The sequence below is a fragment of the Antennarius striatus genome, chromosome 13, assembly GCF_040054535.1.
Source record: "Antennarius striatus isolate MH-2024 chromosome 13, ASM4005453v1, whole genome shotgun sequence".
Taxonomy (NCBI): Eukaryota; Metazoa; Chordata; class Actinopteri; order Lophiiformes; family Antennariidae; genus Antennarius; species Antennarius striatus.
The window spans coordinates 11,018,387-11,039,534 of NC_090788.1; the positions used below are offsets into that span (position 1 = coordinate 11,018,387).

At 42.9% G+C, this 21,148-nt stretch overlaps 2 protein-coding genes across 3 annotated transcripts; one reads left to right on the plus strand and one right to left on the minus strand.

Annotated features, from left to right (window-relative positions):
* Nucleotides 1-464: 464 nt before the first annotated feature.
* On the minus strand, nt 465-18,736 carry spag7 (sperm associated antigen 7). 2 transcript variants are annotated; one of them, XM_068331537.1, is made up of 7 exons: nt 18,579-18,735; nt 11,460-11,527; nt 5,768-5,856; nt 5,587-5,671; nt 2,004-2,093; nt 1,534-1,690; nt 465-1,446 (listed from the first exon to the last, which is right to left on the minus strand). In XM_068331537.1, exons 1-7 carry the CDS (start codon nt 18,661-18,663, stop codon nt 1,340-1,342), a joined length of 681 nt encoding a protein of 226 aa, XP_068187638.1. In that variant the 5' UTR covers nt 18,664-18,735; the 3' UTR covers nt 465-1,339. The 2 variants fall into 2 exon arrangements, with proteins under 2 accessions (XP_068187638.1, XP_068187639.1); XM_068331538.1 differs by lacking the exon at nt 2,004-2,093 and having other exon boundaries at nt 18,579-18,736.
* A 1,774-nt stretch (nt 18,737-20,510) lies between these two features.
* On the plus strand, nt 20,511-20,910 carry defbl2 (defensin, beta-like 2). The gene is made up of 2 exons (XM_068331798.1): nt 20,511-20,637; nt 20,795-20,910. The coding sequence occupies exons 1-2, from the start codon at nt 20,580-20,582 to the stop codon at nt 20,908-20,910; spliced, it is 174 nt and encodes a 57-aa protein (XP_068187899.1). The 5' UTR covers nt 20,511-20,579.
* Nucleotides 20,911-21,148: the final 238 nt, after the last annotated feature.

Consider the following 21,148-nt stretch of genomic DNA (forward strand, 5'->3'; position numbering starts at 1 on the left):
CTTCAAAAATCACAGTTTTCATCATTGTTAAATTACTAAGAACTTCTAATGAGTTTACTGGTCAAACGTAACCATAAATTACACTTATTAAATCTAAAACGCATCTTTCAAACTTCTTCCAAGTGACTCTCAAATGTAAGGTCAACAGAGCAGTGTTTCCCTCTGAGATGTGAGCGAATAGAAATATGAATAAATATGAAATGTGCCACTGTCAACTAATATTATGTAAGTATATTTTAACCCAACATTTTGTGTTGTCACATTTGTTGGTGTGAGAGAAGAAGACAGATGGAGGCAACTGATTCACTGTTGCGACCCAAAAAAATAGAAAAGCCGAAAGGAAAAGAAGATTTTGTGTTGTCACATGAAATTACAAGGCAGCATACAGTAAGACTAGTTAGCCACAATCTCTAATAAATACCAGATTCAAACAGTAAAATTATCAGAATTTCAACAAATACACATATAGTTGTCAATTTATTAACACACATTGGAGGACAAAACAGTACAAACTTTTTAAAAGAAGACAACAGGATTCCAAAAAGTATACTTGAGGATATAACAAACAAGAGATGGGAAATTTACGTCTATAGCGAGTGTGGTACTTCTGCTCTCCCCCGACACCCAATGTGTTGACACATGGCTCCATAATAAAAAGGTGGTTTCTAATAAGAGTTGAAGTCACAGTGACTGTAGATGTGTAGAAACAACATGGGGTTCCTCCTTTAACAGAGGATTAGACATGTTCTCCTCTCTTAAATTGAAACAGATTGGGACAAAAAGAAAAATGAAACTGAATGCTTGACAACAGACAGCATTCCTGTTTCCCTTTGGAAATAAAACTGCACTAGGTGTCTGGAACACTGTCAGCTTTCTGTAATACTTTCAGAACATTATCCTGTCTGGCTTCAGCTCAAAACTGTCAATAGTTTACAGATAAAAATGTCAGAAGTCTAAATGCACATTTAAATGAAGTATGTTAATTACTCCTAAACAATGTCCTTTAAAAGTTGTGTAACAAGATATGAGGTGCTTTAAGAGCTTGAGCACCCACTGGACACACATGATAGAATCAAAATCTTCTCATACTGTTCAATGTGTTAGCTTGTGTGTGAGGAGCCTCATGATTACCGCCACGATCCTCCTCAACGATTAGAGCAGCTCCTCTGATAAAACACGATTTCTGCAAAGTCTGCATGAGATTGTGGCATCTACCCTCTATCCATCATCATACAGGTTATACTCTAAATGACTAAAGAACAGGATATTGCCTTGAAGACTGTACACACACAAACACACGCACACGCAGCAGCAGGTAATGAAAACAAAGACCAGCAGACTAAGAACTGCTGCTGCTGTTATCTTCTCTTTTCTGCCTTTTCTTCGCTCTGATTTCATTCATGGCTTCCTCTATGGAGCGGGTGTCCCTCTTGTTGGCCACCGGAACTTTGAGAGAAAATTAAAAATGTCAATTGGGAGGTGTGAAATGACAGCGTGTCTATGAGACAGGTGAAAGTGACAACATTAGCTCACCGCAGCCATAAGCTCTGTTGGCCTCTAATGTGTGAGCTGCATCTTTAGCGGCTGACGTCCCGATCAGGTGGCTGTACTTGTCTCTGTAGTTGGAGTTGGGACATGCTTCTTGCTTCTTTGTTTGACTGGATACTGTTTCTTCCAGTGCAGCCTGTTCCTGCATGAAAGACAGTAAAGGTCAGAGATGGACAGTCAAGGAATAATCAAAACAGGATAGTTAGGTGACACCGAGCTGCAACATAAAAAGCTTTCAAGTTTCGCTAGACAACAAACATTTTCAGAAGCATGTTGTTTAAATCTGCTTCATCAGCAAGTACAGGGGAGTCAGTGTAAAAGAGACATAAAGGAAGATACTCTGGCAAATACATGACATATATTGTATAATGCAATCATCTGCAAAGGATCATGAGAGGATGATAGTGAGTTGCATCATTGATGAAAATTATCTTCAGGGGAATATCCAGTTTTACTTTAAGTCTACGTCTCTGCTCGGCCAACTGGGGATCCCACTCCTCTCCTTTGCGATAAGCTTCCAGCTCCTCGTCTGAAGGAGCAAACTCCTGCCAGAGCAGAGCAAGGACATCAGTCACACTTGTCCAAAACAATTCAAGATACAATCCGAAATGTGTCCAGATGCATTTCCAAAGCTATTGCAATCATATCAGGCTACGACTCACGTAAGCATCATTATTTCAATTGTGAAATCATCATTTACTTGTGAAGAAGAAGTACTTCATGCATGTGAAAACTAGAAGATTATTATCATGATCATATTAACAAACACCATAGGAACGGCTGCAGTGTGGATTAGGTGGCAGTCGTCAGCATGATGCTTGACGACCCAATCCCCCAGACCAAGAGTCTAGCTCTAGGGAGTTGGAATGTCACATCGCTGGGGGGAAAGGAGCCAGAGCTTGTGAGGAAGGCTGAGAGGTACCGACTAGATATAGTCTGGCTAACCTCCACCCTAGGCCGGAGGTCGATGATGGACTTTGTTGTCGTATCATCACACCTCCGACCACGTGTGTTGGTTACTCGGGTGAAGAGAAGGGCAGAGCGGTTAACCTATCATGGTGGTGAGCTGGATCCGCAGGGAGAGTAGGGGGCCGGACAGACTCGGCAGGCCCAAACGTGTTTTGAGAGTCTGTTGGGAAAATCTGACAGAACACTCTGTCAGTGAGGTATTTGAGCTTCTCTCAAATACCCCAGGAGGCTGGAGACATTGAGTCAGAGTGGACCATGTTCTCCACCTCCCTTGTCGAAGCGACTGCTCAGAGGATATTGTGGGGCAGTGGAAAGAATACTTCGAGGATCTCCTAAATCCCACTACCATGTCTTACACAGAGGAAGCAGAGGCTGAAGTCTCAGAGGTGGACTCATTCATCACTCAAGCTGAAGTCACTGAGGTGGTTGCCAAACTCCTTGCTCACAAAGTACCGGGGGTGGATAAGATTCACCCTGAATACCTCAAGTCTCTGGATGCACACAACCTGTCATGGTTGACACGTCTCTGTAACATCGCATGGCAGTTGGGGACAGTACCTTTGGATTGGCAGACCGGGGCCATAGTCTCTCTTTTCAGAAAGCTATAGGAGTCTACTCCAGTACCCTTGAGTAGACCTTGGAGTAGACTTTCAGCCTTCTGGGGAAAGTCTACTCCAAGGTGCTGGAGAGGATTAGACTTATAAGTTGAACCGCGGATTCAGGAGGAACAATGCGGTTTTCGTCCCGGTCGCGGAACACTGGACCAGCTCTACACTCTCCATCGAGTGCTCGAGGGTTCATGGAAGTTTGCCCAACCAGTCCACATGTGTACTGTGGATCTGTAGAAAGCATTCGACTGTGTCCCTCTTGGTATCTTGTGGGGAGTGCTTTGGGTGTATGGGGTTGTCCCTGTATGACTGAAGCCAGATTTTGGTTCGCATTGCCAGCAGTAAGTCAGACCTGTTAAAGGTGCATGTTAGACTTTGGCAGGGCTGCCCTCTTTCACCAGTTCTGTTCATAATCTTTATGGGCAGAATTTCTAGGTGCAGCCAGGAGTCTGGTTTAGGGACCAAAGGAGTTAATCTCTGCTTTTTGCGGACGATGTTGTCCTGTTGGCCTCATCAAACCTGGGCCTTCAGCGTGCACTGGGACGGTTTGCAGCTGAGTGTGACGTAAGTTGGATGAGGATCAACACCTCTAAATATGAGGCCATGGTTCCCGACTGGAAAACGGTGATGTGCCCTCTTCATGTTGGTGGAGAGTCTTTGCCCCAAGTGGAGGAGTTTAAGTATCTTGGGGTCTTGTTCACGAGTGAGGGAAGGATGGAACATGAGATTGACAGAGAGATCGGTGCAGCTTCTGCAGTGATGCGGTTGCTGTATAGGTCTGTCGTGGTGAAGAAGGAGCTGGGTCGCAAGACGAAGCTCTCGATTTACCGGTCAATCTACGTTCCTACTCTCACCTATGGTCATGACCAAAAGGACAAGATCCCGGATACAAGCGGCTGAAATGAGTTTCCTCCGTAAAGTGGCTGGATGCACCCTTAGAGATAGGGTGAGGAGCTCAGTCACCAGGGAGGAGCTCATAGTAGAGCCACTGTTCCTCTGCCTCGAGCGGAGTCTGCTGAGGTGGCTCGGGCATCTGTTTCGTATGCCTCCTGGACGCCTCCCTGGGGAGATGTTCCGGGCATGTCCTACCAAGAGGAGACCTTGGGGAAGACCAAGGACATGCTGGAGGGATTATGTCTCTCGGTTGGCCTGGGAATGCCTAGGGATCCCAACGGAGGAGCTGGAGGTGGTGTCTGGGGAGAGGGAGGTATGGGCATTGCCCCCATGACCCAGCCCCATCCATCTTCAAGAGGTTGAAGATGGATGGATGTATAGATGGATGAACAAACAACAAAATAAATCTGTATGAAAAAGTCAAATTTACACATGCAGTGGTACCTCTACTTAGGAAATTGATTCTGGAAGAAGTCTCTTAAGAAGAAAATTTTCTAAGTAGAGACGCATTTTTCATGCAAATGCCCTAATCCGTTCCAAGCCCCCCAAAATTCAGAGATATTTTATTAAGCATCAAAATGCATCAAAACACGTAACACATGTTACAATTAAATTATTACACAATAAATGAGAGTTGTGCATAATGTAAAAAATATAGAATAAAGAATAAATATGGTCATTTACCTTTTAACTGCTGTTGTCATTATTTTTTGCCCTCTTTAGTTCATTCGCTACTTGCCTCAGCATGCCGAACAACAGAGTGAATTCCAGTCCTCCTTTTGAACTTCTCGAACCACCGACGCGATGCCTTAAACTCCCGGTGTTTTATGGCTTCCTTTTGTTTTAATAACATGGCGATTACAGATGCATTACGGCCATATTCTTTCGTGAGATCAACCAAACGCATCTCTTTTCATGCTTTTCTATTATCTCTTGCTTTGTTTGTACGGACAAAAAAAATCTTTTCTATTCCTCCATCACTTTCTTGGGGTCCATAGTGAATACTCTAAAAGTTAATATATTTACGTAAAACAATCAGAAGACAACATGGGTCAAGGGCCGAATGACAAGGAAGCTGCATAGACACCTATCTAGCTACACATAGAGGTCCCTCTTAGCCAATGGGATGCCAGGAAGATGCTAGGTAATAGCCAATGGCAGAGCAGCTGTAAGAATGTTGCGTTCAGGAAACTTTGGGAGCTGCGAGTAGCAGCCTATACTGTATTTTTACTTTTCGTATCTTGAAATTTCTTTCGTAACAAGAGGCAATATTTTCCTGTTGAGGTTTTCGTTACTTGAAAATTTGGTATGAGGAGACGTTCGTAAGTAGAGGTATCACTGTATTTATATAAGGTATATAATTATGTTTTAGGACTATCTATGGAATTTTAGAATGTATGGTATTTATGTTAAAGAAAAGGAAAATTGATTCATTATCCACCCAGCAGTTGGAATGTGCGCTTTCATCCATATCAGATTATTTCACCAAGTTTTAGACAAACTGGACAGAAATAAGGTCTCCTTGGAAAATATAATGTCATTTAACAGTAAGATAAAGAATTCAAACCTTCTTAAAAAGCATTACATAACGGCTCTCCTCGTCTTCTCCAAAAGAAAAAGAAGTCAGACCAGCCACTTCTGCAACATCGTGCCTGAGACATGAGGAAATGAAATATAGTTGGGATCATGTGATACAGACATGTCGTTTTTAATGCCTGAATGATCTCTCTGGAGTAAAGTCAACTTACAATATGTTTCTTTCAATCTTCCCCATTGGATGGTATTTACGTTTTTGCTGCGAACTGTCTTGAATGAAATCTGACACCTCTTTCTCCATCTAAGGAAGACATAGGAAGATAATTAAAAAAAACCTCCTGCCCGTCTTATCATATCATGATCATGTCAGGATGCCTTCATTTTGTATCGTGTTGACTCTGTCAGAGGAATAACAAATCATGGATGTGGGATCAAACATGGCAAAAAGCTGTCGCTTAAAATGCTGTACATCTGGTTTAAAGAAGCATTTAGAAAAAGAAAATTGTAGTTAGTCAAAACTTACATCAGAAAGCAGAAAAAATATGGAATCAATCTACTTTGAGGAGAATATTACGTTGTTATGAGAAAAACAATGCACCATTAGTATTTTGTTGCTCCATCTCTTTTGTAACAGCTTGAATTCTCAGAATGGACTCATCTACTAACAAACAGTATTCTTCATCAATCCAGCTCCAGTCGTCTCTTATTGCTGCTCCTAGATCACTTTTCCACATTGGTCCTTCTCATGGATCAATTTCCACCACATATTTCTTCCTTGAAAGACCTTTTGAAGGTCTTTTGCCCATTATCATCTTGATCATCTCTCCATTGCCTTCACCTGACATGCAAACCCAGATCAACAAATGTGAAGATGGTTTTTGAGGCGGCCATTTTCAGATATTTCATTAGAAGAGCACGAAAGTTCTAGTGTCATTACATTACCCAATACAGAAACAAGATGTATCATTTATTTTTGACAGTTGTTTGGATAACTTCTCCCCCACCAACCTACAGCAACTAAGTCCAACTATAACCTCATCTAAACCATTCACCCGTCTCTAAGACCCAGTCCCAACTAAATTACTTAGTCTTTCCATTAATTAGTATCCATTGCTTATGAATCTTACTGACAGGTCATGTTAGGAAACAGCTGTTATTAAACCACTTCTTAAAAAACTAACAATTGTTCCTGATGTGTTAGCTTACACTTATCTCCGTGCTTGTCTTACTAGATCAGCGTTCCCCATCCTTTTTTTATAATAATAATAATTCAAACCTTTATTGATCCCCAGAGGGGTTGTCCTGGAAAGGAGAGGAATGAAGGTTAGCCGCAGTAAGACAGAGTACATGTGTGTGAATGAGAGGGACCCAAGTGGAATAGTGAGGTTAGAGGGAGAAGAGATCAAGAAGGTGGAGGATTTTAAGTACTTAGGCTCAACAGTCCAGAGCAATGGAGAGTGTGGAAAAGAGGTGAAGAAGCGTGTCCAGGCAGGATGGAACGGGTGGAGGAAAGTGTCAGGTGTGATGTGTGATAGAAGAGTTTCAGCTAAAATGAAAGGAAAGGTGTACAAAACTGTGGTGAGACCAGCGATGTTGTTTGGTCTAGAGACAGTGCCACTGAAGAAAAGACAGGAGACAGAGCTAGAGGTAGCAGAGATGAAGATGCTGAGGTTCTCTCTGGGAGTGACCAGGAAGGATAGGATCAGGAATGAGTATATCAGAGGGACAGCACATGTTAGAGGTTGTGGAGATAAAGTCAGAGAGGCCAGACTGAGATGGTTTGGACATGTTCAGAGGAGAGATAGTGAATATATTGGTAGAAGGATGCTGAGTTTTGAACTGCAGGCAGGAGGCCTAGAGGAAGACCAAAGAGGAGGTTTATGGATGTAATGAGGGAAGACATGAAGGTAGTTGGTGTGAGAGAAGAGGATTCAAAGGACAGGGCTAGATGGAGGAAATTGATTCGCTGTGGCGACCCCTGAAGGGAAAAGCCGAAAGGAAAAGGAGAAGAAGATTGATCCCCAGAGGGGAAATTCTCTTTACACTCTCATGCATGCATTTCTGTTAGTTTTTCAGCACATCACACACAGTGTTGTGAACAAGGCCCCTGAAACACAGCACCCCAATGAGCAGCTTGTGGTGGGGACGGCGCCTTGCTCAGGGGCACCTCGGCAGTGGCTGGGAGGTGAGCTGGCACCTCCCACTGTCAGCTCACACTCCAAGGGATGTCATGGCGGGAGCGGGAATCGATCCACCAATGGCCGGGCGATCCGTCTTCAAGGCATCTGCTCTACCGCTGCGCCACAAACCGGCCTTCATTTGCTCAATAATCGTTAATGACACCAGGATGGCTGTAGTCTAATAATAAATCACTTGCAGTGGTGTAATGTCAAGTGCAGACATCAACAGACAACAAACAACCTTTTGTTCATAAATTAATAATCAACATTTCTGTAAACGAAACTATTTATTTCAGAACAACATCCTTTTCAATACAAAATAATTGTAATAAAAAACTCTATTCATATGACTGCAGGAGAAACACTGATCATTCTAAAAGACTGAACAAGTCAATCAAAAAATAACAATAATGAGAATTAGTGGGAGCTCTGAGCTTGTTTCTCTGCAACAAGCCGGTCCCATCTAGGCATAAGCGGAGACAAAAGCAATTGAAGTGTGTAACAGACGTCCGGTTTACTCCGCAGTTTGGTTTTCCTTAACGGTCACTACACAAAGATTGGAGGTTGGAAATGGAAGCAGGGTTTTCAATGCTTTTTTGGTGATTTAAAGATGATTTTAATGCATAACACTCACAGTTGTGGGCGCTTAGTTTTGGGGTAACGGCTGATAATCTATCACGTGACCAAGACCTGCCAAGAGACTCAGAAGCATGCATTTGTCTGTCATTCCACACAGAAGTCATGTTTCAAAATAAAATATATTTACATTGATAATCAATTTTAAAAAAAAGACAAATTCAAACGGTACCTAAAGACACATGACCCGGTACCGGGTCGTAAATCAGTGGTTGGAGACTGCTGTATAAGATATAATTGCAACTTTCGACAAAATTGATCGACAGAGTCTGAGGCTGGAACATTCAGTTGGTGTTAGAACATCGGCACTAAAATAAAAGGTCATATTTATCCAATATATCTCAGTTTGTACGTGTCAATTATAAATCTTCCACGTACACAAAAGTATGGAATTTTGCAGGATTCATTGCTTGCTGGGCTTGTGTTAACCGATCGCCACTATGCCATAGGCAAAGTAAATTCCAGAGTGGCTACAAGGTTTTTAGCCTGTGTAGCCACAGTGTCGTTCTTATTTTTAGGAAAAAAAGGCGAAACCTTAAAACTTTTTTGGTCTCGCGAAAATACCCGAGCGATAACATAAGAAAACAAACTTTTTCTATCGCCAGGCGGCGCGCATGCCGACGGAAAGAGCCGAAGTGACCTGAACGTCTCCGATCATTAAATATGCACTTGGGTCATGACCTCTTCTCGTCCAATGAAAAAAAAAAGGATTCCATTTTTACAAGCTAAACCCGCGAATTGGTGTACGACAAGGCAAGGACGATCGATGAAAAGAAAATGAAAGTAGTGTTTTATAGAGGATTTGGTGTTAAAATTCTACTTGAACAACAAATGGTGAATGCTGAGAGGGGGTAGGAGTGGTGACAGACCAATCTGAAAGGCAAATTAAAGATATTATCAATGCTTATTTGTAGTCTTAGGCCCTGTCCAAACCGATGGATTTTTTAAAAAACATAACTTTTTAAAAACGCATCGAAAACGATTTGCGTCCACACGACATCGTTTTCAAAAAAATCTCCGTCCACACGTAAACGCAGCAGTGCGTTTTCGAAGACGGCTATAAGCATGCAAAACCATGTGGTGGCAGTATTGAGTCAAATCTTATCCAATAGGAATCCTTCGTATTTTGTTGTCACAACACACGGGCCCATAAATATGACGTCACAGAGGTTTTCGTCGCAGGTAAGACGTCAGCGTTTTTTAAAAGTTGCAAATACACCGTCCACACGACAACGCAGACCCAGCGTTTTTAAAAAAATCCACCTCAGCCAGCGTTTTCGAAAAGTTGCGTTTTCGTTCCGGATATCTGCGTTGTCGTGTGGACGGAAGGTGTAAACGCAACAAAAAAGTTGTGTTTTAAAAAAATCCGCCATCGTGTGGATGGGGCCTTAGACTTTTGATCCCTATGACCGACAGGAATAACCAGTGATGCATGTAAATGTGTCTTCACCTCGCTTGCTATTTTTCATGCCTTTTGATTTTTCAGACTTTTAATTTGTGCTATGTCTCATATCTTGCCAAGAATCAAAATTATTGAAATCAAAGTGTCTAAGTCAAAGTTATAACAGGGCTCGAAATTGCGCCCATTTTGGTCGCATATGCGGCCAAATTTTTATCAGTGCGACTATTAAATATATTTGGGAGCACCGGTGCGACTAGGGAAAAAAATCTGGTGCGCCTTTTTTTGTGAGACTGCGCTCCTGCAGTCCTGCCAGGAAACAATGAGAGCGCAGCTGCGGCTGCTCTCCTGGGTGAGGGAGAGAGGCACGCGGAACGGAGATGGACGGAGCGTCTCTATCATTCCGTCACTCCCTTGCTTTTGAGTAGGTGCTCCTAAAGTCTTTGCTGGTGCTACTAACTTCTAAATTTGGGAGCACCAGTGCTACCAAGAAAAAAAGTTAATTTCGAGCCCTGTATAATGTCTTCCAGTCCAATTAAAACTTACAAGTAAACATTGAGTAATACCAAGAATCAAATTTATTAAAATCAAAGTGTGAAAGTCTAAGTTAAAATGTCTTCTAGTCCTGTTATAATTATGTAACAGCATGTAAATAATGTAACTTATACAGCGTCTTTTGGCTGTGCCATTACTTTCTGTCATTGTTATGTGTATTTATTGTATCTCTTGTGAGCAGATGTCACCTGAATTTCCCTTGGGATCATTAAAGTATATATATATCTATCTATCTATCTATCTATCTATCTATCTATCTAAGTAAAACTTACAAGTAAACATTGAGTAACATTTTGTATGACTGTATCTTCACATAGTGAATGCAAGTTTTCAGTTGTTGAATCTCACCTTTATACCTGCATAAACTAGGATAGAAATAAAGATAGTTAAGCTTGAACTGTTGACTTTGAACTGTTGATTTTTGTAGGTAAACTGAAGAGAAGATTTTGCCCTCAGAATGCAGGAAAACAACCCCATTTTCTAAAAAATTTCCCGGGGGAGGCCCCCCACGAGCTTGCTCGTCGGCGTGGTGTGCTGCGCCGCTGTCTTGGACACAGAATGTGGCTTTTTGTGGCTTACTCAATTCTATTACACTGAACCACAGTGGCTTAGTCATACTACCTCCTAGTGCAAGCCCAGGCTTGGAACTACTTTATTCACACTATTTATGCTTCCCTTAGGCAACATTTTTAGGAAACACGGAAAAAACTGCTCCACTAAGCAGGTGCCAAGCGCAGACATACCTGTCAGTCCTGACATACCTGTCAGTCAAAGCTATGCTCGACTTCAAACATCAATTAAGGACATTAAATCCAGGATGACCACAAACTTCCAGGTATTAAATAAAAAAATAAATAAATGAAGTAATAGTTCTTGACCCAAGACATCTCACAAATATCTGTTTTAGGGTAGATGACCCTGGGGTCAGGGTCAAGGATTCTCCCTAATAAAGGGAAGTTTTTCCTTGCCTCCGAAGCTTTCTCATGTGGATAAGTTACGTCCATAAAACCAGATCTTTCCCTGCTCTATCTGAAAAGTGTTTTGACATAACCTTTTGTCATGATCTGACACTACACAAATACAAGTAATGAATAATGATACTAAGTTGTTATTGTAATGGAGGTCACATCCCACCTTTTTCCTGAAAGCTACTTTCTTTCTCTTCTCCTCGTCCTCCATTTTCTTGAGTCTTGCTGCTTGCTCTGAAATGACAGAAGTTTTACAAAATTACTTTGTTTCCTTTGTGAACACAAATCATGTAGGCTGTCCTAAGGCTGTCTTTTTCAAGTAGAAGTCACAAAAATTATAATTAAGAGAAACAATTCCTTTCATCCCAAATCCTCGTTTCCAGATCAGCGATTGTGTGCAGACTGACACCAAAACCGTGTCCTTTGTAGCATGGGTCTACATGCAGAGAGAATCTGGTATTTTATGAGGAGTCATTATGGTTAATGAAACTGACTTGGCTCCTTTTTTAATCACTTGTTTATATCTTCACCACAGCTTTTAAGTGGATACAGTTGTTTGCTTGAAGCAGTTCTCCACTCAGCATTGCCATGGCGCGGAGTAGTTACTCTGTCACAACTAGAATCAGAAAATAATGCGTTCTGAAATTCCAAATGGTACAGTATAATGTAGCCAAAAGAGAACACAAGCCAATGTCTTATTGTGCTGGTCCCAAGCCCGGATAAATACAGAATTTTGTCAGGAGGGCATCCGAAGTAAAACTTTTGCTAAATCAATTTGCAAATCGAATCTATGACTTCCATACTGGATCGGTCAAGGCCCAGGTTAACAACAACCGCCATCTGTGCTGAAATTGGACTACTGTCGGTCGAAAAAGGAGAGGACAAAAGTGTTTTCGTAGGAAGAGAGAAAAGAGTATAGGACTGAGAGTACAGACATTGAATGTCGGAACTATGACAGGAAAAGGTAGAGCGTTAATTTGACATGATTCAGAGGAGGAAGGTAGACATACTGTGTGTCCAGGAGACCAGGAGGAAAAGTAGCAAGGTTAGAAGTTTAGGAGCAGGGTTCAAGTTGGTCTATCATGGCGTAGATAGGAAGAGAAATGGAGTAGGAGTTATCTTGAAGGAGGAGTTTGATAGTAATTTCCTGGAGGTAAAAAGAGTGTCAGATAGAGTGATGAGTCTGAAGCTAGAAATAGAAGGTGTGATGTTCAATGTCGTTAGTGGGTATGCTCCACAGGTAGCATGTGAGCTGGTGGAGAAGGAGAAATTATGGTTGGACTTGGATGAAGTGATGCAGAGCATACCTAGAAGTGAGAGAGTTGTCATTGGTGCAGACTTCAATTGACATGTTGGTGCAGGTAACAGATGTGATGAGGTGGTGATGGGCAGTTTTGGTATCCAGGAGAGGAAGGCAGAAGGACAGATGGTAGTTGATTTTGCAAAAAGGATGGAAATGGCTATAGTGAATACTTTCTTCCAGAAGAGGCAGGAACATAGGGTGACCTATAAGAGTGGTGGTAAGAGCACACAAGTAGACTACATCGTATGTAGATGGTGTAATCTCAAGGAGATCAGTGACTGTAAAGTAATAGTAGGCGATAGTGTAGCCAAACAGCATAGGATGGTGGTGTGTAGGATGACTCTGGTGGTGAGGAAGATGAAGAGGGCAAAGGCAGAGCAGAGGACAAAATGGTGGAAACTGAAAAAGGAAGAGTGTTGCATGTCTTTCAGGAAGGAGTTAAGACAGACTCTTGAGTGGCAGACAAGTATGTTAGAGCGGTGCAGGACATGTATGAGGACTGTAAGACAGTGGTGAGGTGTGCTGTAGGTGTGACACAGGAGTTCAAGGTGGAGGTGGGACTGCATCAGGGATCAGCTCTGAGCCCCTTCTTGTTCGCTATGGTGATGGACAGGCTGACAGACGAGGTTAGACAGGAATCCCCATGGACTATGATGTTTGCAGATGACACTGTGATCTGCAGTGAGAGTAGGGAAGAGGTGGAGGAGAAGCTAGAGAGGTGGAGGTTTGTCCTGGAAAGGAGAGGAATGAAGGTTAGCCGCAGGAAGACAAAATACATGTGTGTGAATGAGAGGGACCCAAGTTGAAGAGTGAGGTTAACGGGGAGAAGAGATCAAGAAGGTGTAGGAAATAAGTACTTAGGGTCAAGAGTCTAGAGCAATGGAGAGTGTGGAAAAGAGGTGGAGAAGCGTGTACAGGCAGGATGGAGCGGGTGGAGGAAAGTGTGGGTGTGATGTCTGATAGAAGAGTTTCAGCTAAAATTAAAGGAAAGGTGTACAAAACTGTGGTGAGACCAGTGATGTTGTTTGGTCTAGAGACAGTGTCACTGAGGAAAAGACAGGAGGCAGAGCTGGAGGTACCAGAGATGAAGATGCTGAGATTCTCTTTGGGAGTGACCAGGAAGGACAGGATCAGGAATGAGTACATCAGAGGGACAGCACGTTAGAGGTTTTGGAGATAAAGTCAGACAGGCCAGACTGAGATGGTTTGGACATGTGCAGAGGAGAGATAGTGAATATATTGGTAGAAGGATGCTGAGTTTTGAACTGCCAGGCAGGAGGCCTAGAGGAAGACCAAAGCGGAGGTTTATGGATGTAGTGAAAGAGGACATGAAGGTAGTTGGTGTGACAGAAGAGGATGCAAAGGACAGGGTTAGATGGAGTCAATTGATTCGCTGTGGCGACCCCTGAAGGGAAAAGCCGAAAGGAAAAGAAGAAGAGTACTACAGATGCAGTATTTGCTTTGAAGATGTTGGTAGAGAAGTACAGAGAAGGCCAGAGGGTGCTGCATTGTGTTTTTGTAGATCATCTTCTACTTTTCCTTTCCGCTTTTCCCTTCAGGCGTCGCCACAACGAATCAATTGCCTCTATTTCTGGGCTTGCGCTAGCCATTCGCCACTTCGCCATAGGCGAAGTAAATTCCAGATTGGCTACAAGGTTTTTAGACTGTGTAGCCACAGTGGCGTTCTTATTTTTACGGAAAAAAGGCTAAAACTTAAAACTTTGTTGCTCGCTAGCGGCGCTCGCTACTTCTGCCAGGCAAGCGGCGCTCGCTACATCTGCTAGGCGAGCGGCGCTCGCTACTTCCGCTAGGCGAGCGGCGCTCGCTACTTCCGCTAGGCGAGCGGCTCTCGCTACTTCCGCTAGGCGAGCGGCTCTCGCTACTTCCGCTAGGCGAGCGGCTCTCGCTACTTCCGCTAGCGAGCAGCGCTCACGCCGCTCCTTCCACTAGCCAGTGGCTCTCGCGCCGCTATTTCCGCATGCCAACGGAATTTAGCCGAAGCATTCCGACGGAAATAGCCAAACTGACCTGAACGCTCCCGATCATTAAATATGTACTCGGGTCATGACCTCCTCTCCTCCAATGAAAAACAAAATATTGTTTTTTTACAAGCTGAACCCGCGAATTTGTGTACAACAAGGCGAGGACGATCGATCAAAAGAAGTCCTCATTATGAGAGGGGGTAGGAGTGGTGACAGACCGATCAGAAGGTAAATAAAAGATATTATCAATACTTGTTTGTAGTCTTAGACTTTTGATACCTATGACCGGCAGGAATAACCAGCGATGTATGTAAATATGTATTCACCTCGCTTGCTTTTTTCATGCCTTTTTAAATTGAAATGAAAAATCATGTTGTTGAATTTAAAAAATAAAATAAACTATGGCATACCAATGGTGTTGGTGGTGGTCAAAGTTAAAATGTCTTCTAGTCTAAGTAAAACTTACAAGTAAACATTGAGTAATATTTTGTATGACTGTATCTTCACATAGTGAATGCAAGTTTTCAGTTGTTGAATCTCACATTTATACCTGCATAAAGTAGGACAGAAATAAAGATAGTTAAGCTTGAACTGTTGACTTTAGCGTATTTTTGTAGGTAAACTGAACAGAATATTTTGTCCTCAGAATGCACCAGAAAACAGGAAAACAACCCCATTTTCTAAAACATTTCCCAGGGGAGGCCCCCCAGACTCGCTCACAACGGGCGTCGGGCGTCCGCGCACTGTGCCACTGTCTTGGACACAGAATGTGGCTTTTTGTGGCTTGCTCAGTTCTTTTACACTGAGCCACAGTGGCATAGTCATACACCCTCCTAGTGCAAGCCCAGTCTCCTTTCATTTTAGCTGAAACTCTTCTATCACACATCACACCTGACACTTTTCTCCACTTGATTCATCCTGCCTGTACAAGCTTCTTCACCTCTTTCCACACTCTCCATTGCTCTGGACTGTTGACCCTTAGTACTTACAATTCACCACCTTCTTGATCTCTTTTCCCTGTAACCTCACTCTTCAACTTGGGTCCCTCTCATTCACACATACGGTATGTCCTCTGTCTTACTGCAGCTAACCTTCATTTCTCTACTTTCCAGGACAAACATCCACCGCTCTAGCTTCTCCTCCACCTGTTCCCTGCTCTAACTACAAATCACAATTTAATCTGCAAACATCATAGTCCATGAAGACTCCTGTCTAACTTCATCTGTCGGCCTGTCCATCACCATAGGGAACAAGAACGGGCTCAGAGCTGATCCCTGATGCAGTCCCACCTCCACCTTGAACTCCTGTGTCACACCTACAGCACACCTCACCACTGTCTTACAGTCCTCATACATGTCCTGCACCGCTCTAACATACTTGTCTGCCACTCCAGACTTCCTGATACAATACCACAGTTCCTCTCTGGGCACCCTGTCATAAGCTTTCTCCAGATCTTGGCAAGACAGAGAGACAGAGATGGGAGGTGGCAATACAGAGAGACAGAGATGGGAGGAACGTGCAGCAGGTTAGGGTAATTAAGGGTAGGAATTTAAGTCTATTGACAGGTGCCAGTAGTGTGATCGGAAGATGGAAGGAGTAGTTTGAACAGTTGATTAAGGCGGAAAATGAGAGTTTTGAACTGCCAGGCAGGAGGCCTAGAGGAAGACCAAAGAGGAGGATTATGGATGTAGTGAAAGAGGACATGAAGGTAGCTGGTGTGAGAGAAGAGGATGCAGAAGACAGGGTTAGATGGAGGCAGCTGATTTGCTGTGGTGATCCCTGAAGGTAAAAGCTGAAAGGAGAAGAAGCATTTCTCCAGGTCACTGCACTTCTCATGGAACGTTTTCAGTAAATTCAAACAAAATATCATTCTTAACCAGATGTTTAGGGACCCTGTGCAAATTTACTTCCATTGCTCATTTCTTCATCAACTGCAGTTCATTAAAATGCCTTCAGTCTGAGCTATAAAAGTTTTTTTAATGTTAGTCACTGGCATTGTCTATCTTCCTGAAGATGAGTGACTGTAATCGTCTCGTCTACAGACGCTTATCAGCCCTGTGGATCGCAAGCTTGCTGGAGCCTATCCCACCTAGCAATAGACGAGAAGCGGGGTACACCCCAGCTACATTGCCAGCGCATCGTGGTCGACACACATAGACAGACAACCACTCATGCACACTCATACCTATGGACAATTTTTTTTTTTACCTTATTGATTTTTATCCCCGCAGGGAAATTAGTGGCACTCTAGTTAGTTTTGAACCATGCATATATATGTGTGTACAGGTCCTGCACACATTAACACACACACACACACACACACACACACACACAAACAGTGGGCATGTATGCGCCCCCTGTTTGTATGTGTGGCAGGCAGCTCCTTTTTTGGGTGCCTCAGCAGTGCTCAGGAGGTGAGCTGACACCTCCCACTGTCAGCTCACCTCCGGGTGTTGTTTTGGGCAGGAGCTGTAATCTAACCGCTGATCTTGAAACATTGGACAATCCGCTCTACCACACGCTCTACCACTGAGCCATTGCTGACCCCAATTGGAGTGATCAATTCACATTAGTTTCATGTTTGTGGAGGTGGGAGGAAGCTGGAGAACCTGCAGAGAACCCACACAAACACGGGGAGAACAAAAATGGATGGAAGGATGGATGAACTGGAATTATTACATCCTGCTTCAAAGTGGTGATTTATTATAATTGTCAGTGTTCGTGTTGCCGCTCTTCCGCTAGTTTGTCCACCAAATATCTTCACAGCTGTTGCGGATAGAAAGACGAAACAAAAAGCACATTCCTCGGGCGGCAAAGGGGATGAAAAGGAAATGATGACCTTGAGAAAATTAGGTTAAGGTCAAATGTCAACTTTTGTACACTCAGGAACCGGATAAGATAGGAAGACGAGGGAGAAGGCCAGTGTGAATAAGACCATAGATCAAAGCTAGTGCCTTGGTCAATGACAGTAGGTCAGAGCACTAGATTTGATCTTTGACCTATCCAAGTAGGTAAAATTTTGAATTCAGGGGTGTCACGGGATGTTGCAGTCGGTGACTGCATTGGTTCTAGTTAAATCCCGCTTCAAAGCAATGATGTATTGTGAGTGTCAGTGTTCGTGTGTTCGTCCATCCGTTCATCCATCATATATCTTCGCAACTGTTGCAGATAGAAATATGAAACAAAAAGCACATTACTCGGGCGGCAAAGGGGATGAAAATGAGATGACCTTGAGAAAACTTGGTTAAGTACAAATTTCAACTTTTGTACACTCAGGATGGAAAGACGAGGGCGAAAGCCAGTGTAAGATCGTAGATCAAAGCTAGTGCTACCCTGACCTACTTTCATAGATCAAAGCACTAGCTTTGATCTTTGACCTATGCAAGTAGGTCAGGGTAAATTTTGAATACAGGGGTGTCGCGGAATGTTGCAGTTTGTGACTGTGTTGTTGATTCTTAAAGTGTTGAATCCAATTGCACAGAGAAAAGTAGCCACAACAGCAATGGAAAGAAGATGGGTTTGGGGAATCTTCATTTTTAGAGACAGACCATAAAGTTTAGAGGTACACCAACTTATTTTTATAAAACGTTCAGGGGTGTTGGGGGCAGTATACATAAAAAAGATTATAATGTACTGATTAATTTTTTTTTAAAAAGCGTTTAATCACTGGACACTGCTACTTTGAATTCATCATACGGTTTGAAACAAGTTGAGCTGCGGTTCCCCGAGGCTCCAAACCCTGAACTTTGACCCTGACCCACGGAAGTTTGTGGAGCACGGTGGGTCCAAGTTCCGATTGGGCGGCGCTAAAACCGGGCCCTGGGTCCTTACGTGGAGGCCTGACTAACCAATCAGAGCACCTGACATGAAGTCGTCGCTTTCGCTTCTTCGCTTTATGCTTTCTCTTTTTCGCTTATTTTTTAACATCCTAACATTCCCTTTTCGTATCACAAGCAGTTTGAAGCTACCGCAAACGTTCGTATGGCGGAACAGTATGTACCTCGTGCCTTTCGTCGGCTTTCCTGGTCGCCGACAGCTGGAGGCTTCTCCATCGAGTTTAAGATCGAACCTAGGAGGTCTGCCATCTTGGAATGAAAGTCTAGCTTGTACCGGAGTGTTGTTGTTGGACACAGGCTGGGGGAATGCGCATGCGCAAATGGGCGGATGTTCTTTTCTTCGCTGTGTGAAGTATCCAACATTTTAAACCTCTAGCGCCACCATCTGTACCAGATTGTGTCCCCCAACGAAGTCACAATAAAAGTTAAACGTAGACTTATTCAAAAGGACTTATTTGGAGAAGAGCACGCCCATTTATTCATCTAAATACTATACATTCTTATGATTACTCACGTCTTTCAGTTGCAATGATAAAATTTTTTTACAGATTAGGATTAGTTTCACTAAAAATGCCAAAAAAGAGTACATTACTACAAATGCAGTATTTTCTTTAAGGATGTTGATAGAGCAGTAAAGAGAAGGCCAGAGGGAGCTGCGTTGTGTTTTTGTAGATCTGGAGAAAGCTTATGACAGGGTGCCCAGGGAGGAACTGTGGTATTGTATCAGGAAGTCTGGAGTGGCAGACAAGTATGTTAGAGCGGTGCAGGATATGTATGAGGACTGTAAGACAGTGGTGAGGTGTGCTGTAGGTATGACAGAGGAGTTCAAGGTGGTGGTGGGACTGCATCAGGGATCAGCTCTGAGCCCGTTCTTGTTCGCTATGGTGATTGACAGTCTGACAGATGAGGTTAGACAGGAATCCCCATGGACTCCAGGTTTTGGATATAAAGTCAGAGAGGCCAGACTGAGATGGTTTGGACATGTCCAGAGGAGAGATAGTGAATATATTGGTAGAAGGCTGCTGAGTTTTGAACTTCCGGGCAGAAGGCTTTGAGGAAGACGAGAGAGGAGGTTTATAGATGTAGTGAAAGAGGACATGAAGGTAGTTGGTGTGAGACAAGAGGATGCAGAAGACAGGGTTAGATGGAGGCAACTGATTCACTGTGGCAACCCCTTAAGAGAAAAACCGAAAGGAGAAGAAGAAGAGGATTAGTGTCAAAAAAAAAGTTAGATTGGATTTTCAAGTAATGAAATACATGTGGACTTTTTTTTTGTTTTAAAAAGTGCTTTCCTTGCCTACTTATTGATAAGCAAACAATGAAAATGTTCAATTTCTTTGTGACTGATCGATTTTTAACTTTCTAAAAACAAACAAAAAAGCAGGGAGATGGTAGCCATGTAATTTGATTTAGCTCTGGAGAATGTGTGGAACACAGGAAATTGTCAACTGTCCTGACAGCCTCCTGTTACTCAGTCATCGACACTTTTAGACCAATTTTTTCCTCAATATTGGAACTGAGACAATAAGTATCTTCACAGAAGCACTAGTAGACATGATATACAAGTACATATCTGAGTCATGGGTTTGTGTTACTGGTTTGTCAACAATCATCCCCTGTGTCGCAGGAGCGGTATGTTTTGTGCGGTTTCATTGTGGTTCCACAGCATCAGCAATAACACATTAACTGCTGCCATATTCAGATGAAAGCAGACCGGTGGTTGAACAGAGGTCAGCCGATTAAAAGCACAGCAGGGCAGACAGAATTGTACTGTTTACTGTCTACTGCAAAAAGAGTAGTTAGTACTTCACCTGTAAATGTAACTTATGAAGATTTCTTTTAGGATGAGTCCTTTGTGGTCTATTGCTCCTCTGTCCACACAGATGGGTGTATGTAAGTACAGTGTCAGAGAACTTTCATTCATCATGTAGATGTCTTGTGTTTGTGGAAAGTATAGAACATTTATGGGTGGAAAAGGTTCAGTTTTGTGTGTTGAGTACAGAAAACTAGTCTGTGCCTCTGTCCTCAGACTGCCATCAGACAGCGATACTTGTTATTGTTATTTGGAGGGGGGATGACGGACTCCACCCCTGTGGTTGAAACACTGTATAAATGCAGCATCAGCCAGTCCATAGAAGTGTCTGAAAGCTTGGTGGTACCCAAACATGAAGAGACTGAGCCTGGTTCTCCTTGTGCTTCTTCTGATGCTCGCCGTTGGGGAGGGTAAGTGATTGATTTTGTCATGGTGGTGGAAAAGAAAAAATATGCAATCGCAATCTAAACAGTAAATTTATATTTTATAAATGTATTCTAAGATTTCTGAACATGTCACTTTCATCAAGAACATGGATCCATGCTTGTGATTCCTTTTTTTCTACAGGCAATGATCCAGGGATGCAGTATTGGACATGCGGGTATAGAGGACTCTGCAGACGGTTCTGCTATGCTCAAGAGTACATTGTGGGTCATCACGGTTGCCCTCGGAGATACAGGTAGGTCTGCAAACATCTTTTTTTTAAATAATAATACATTTATAGTGATCACTTAATGAGCTTTCACCAAGCAAAACATGTATTCTGAAGGCAAGCAAATGTCATATTACTTGTATGTGTTCATTTTCAGGTGCTGTGCTACGCGGTCTTAACACCTGCCCTCTGAGAATCTCTTGAAGATGACACAGCATGACGGCTTGTATTCATATGGATGAAAATATTTTGGCAATTTTCCTCTTCTT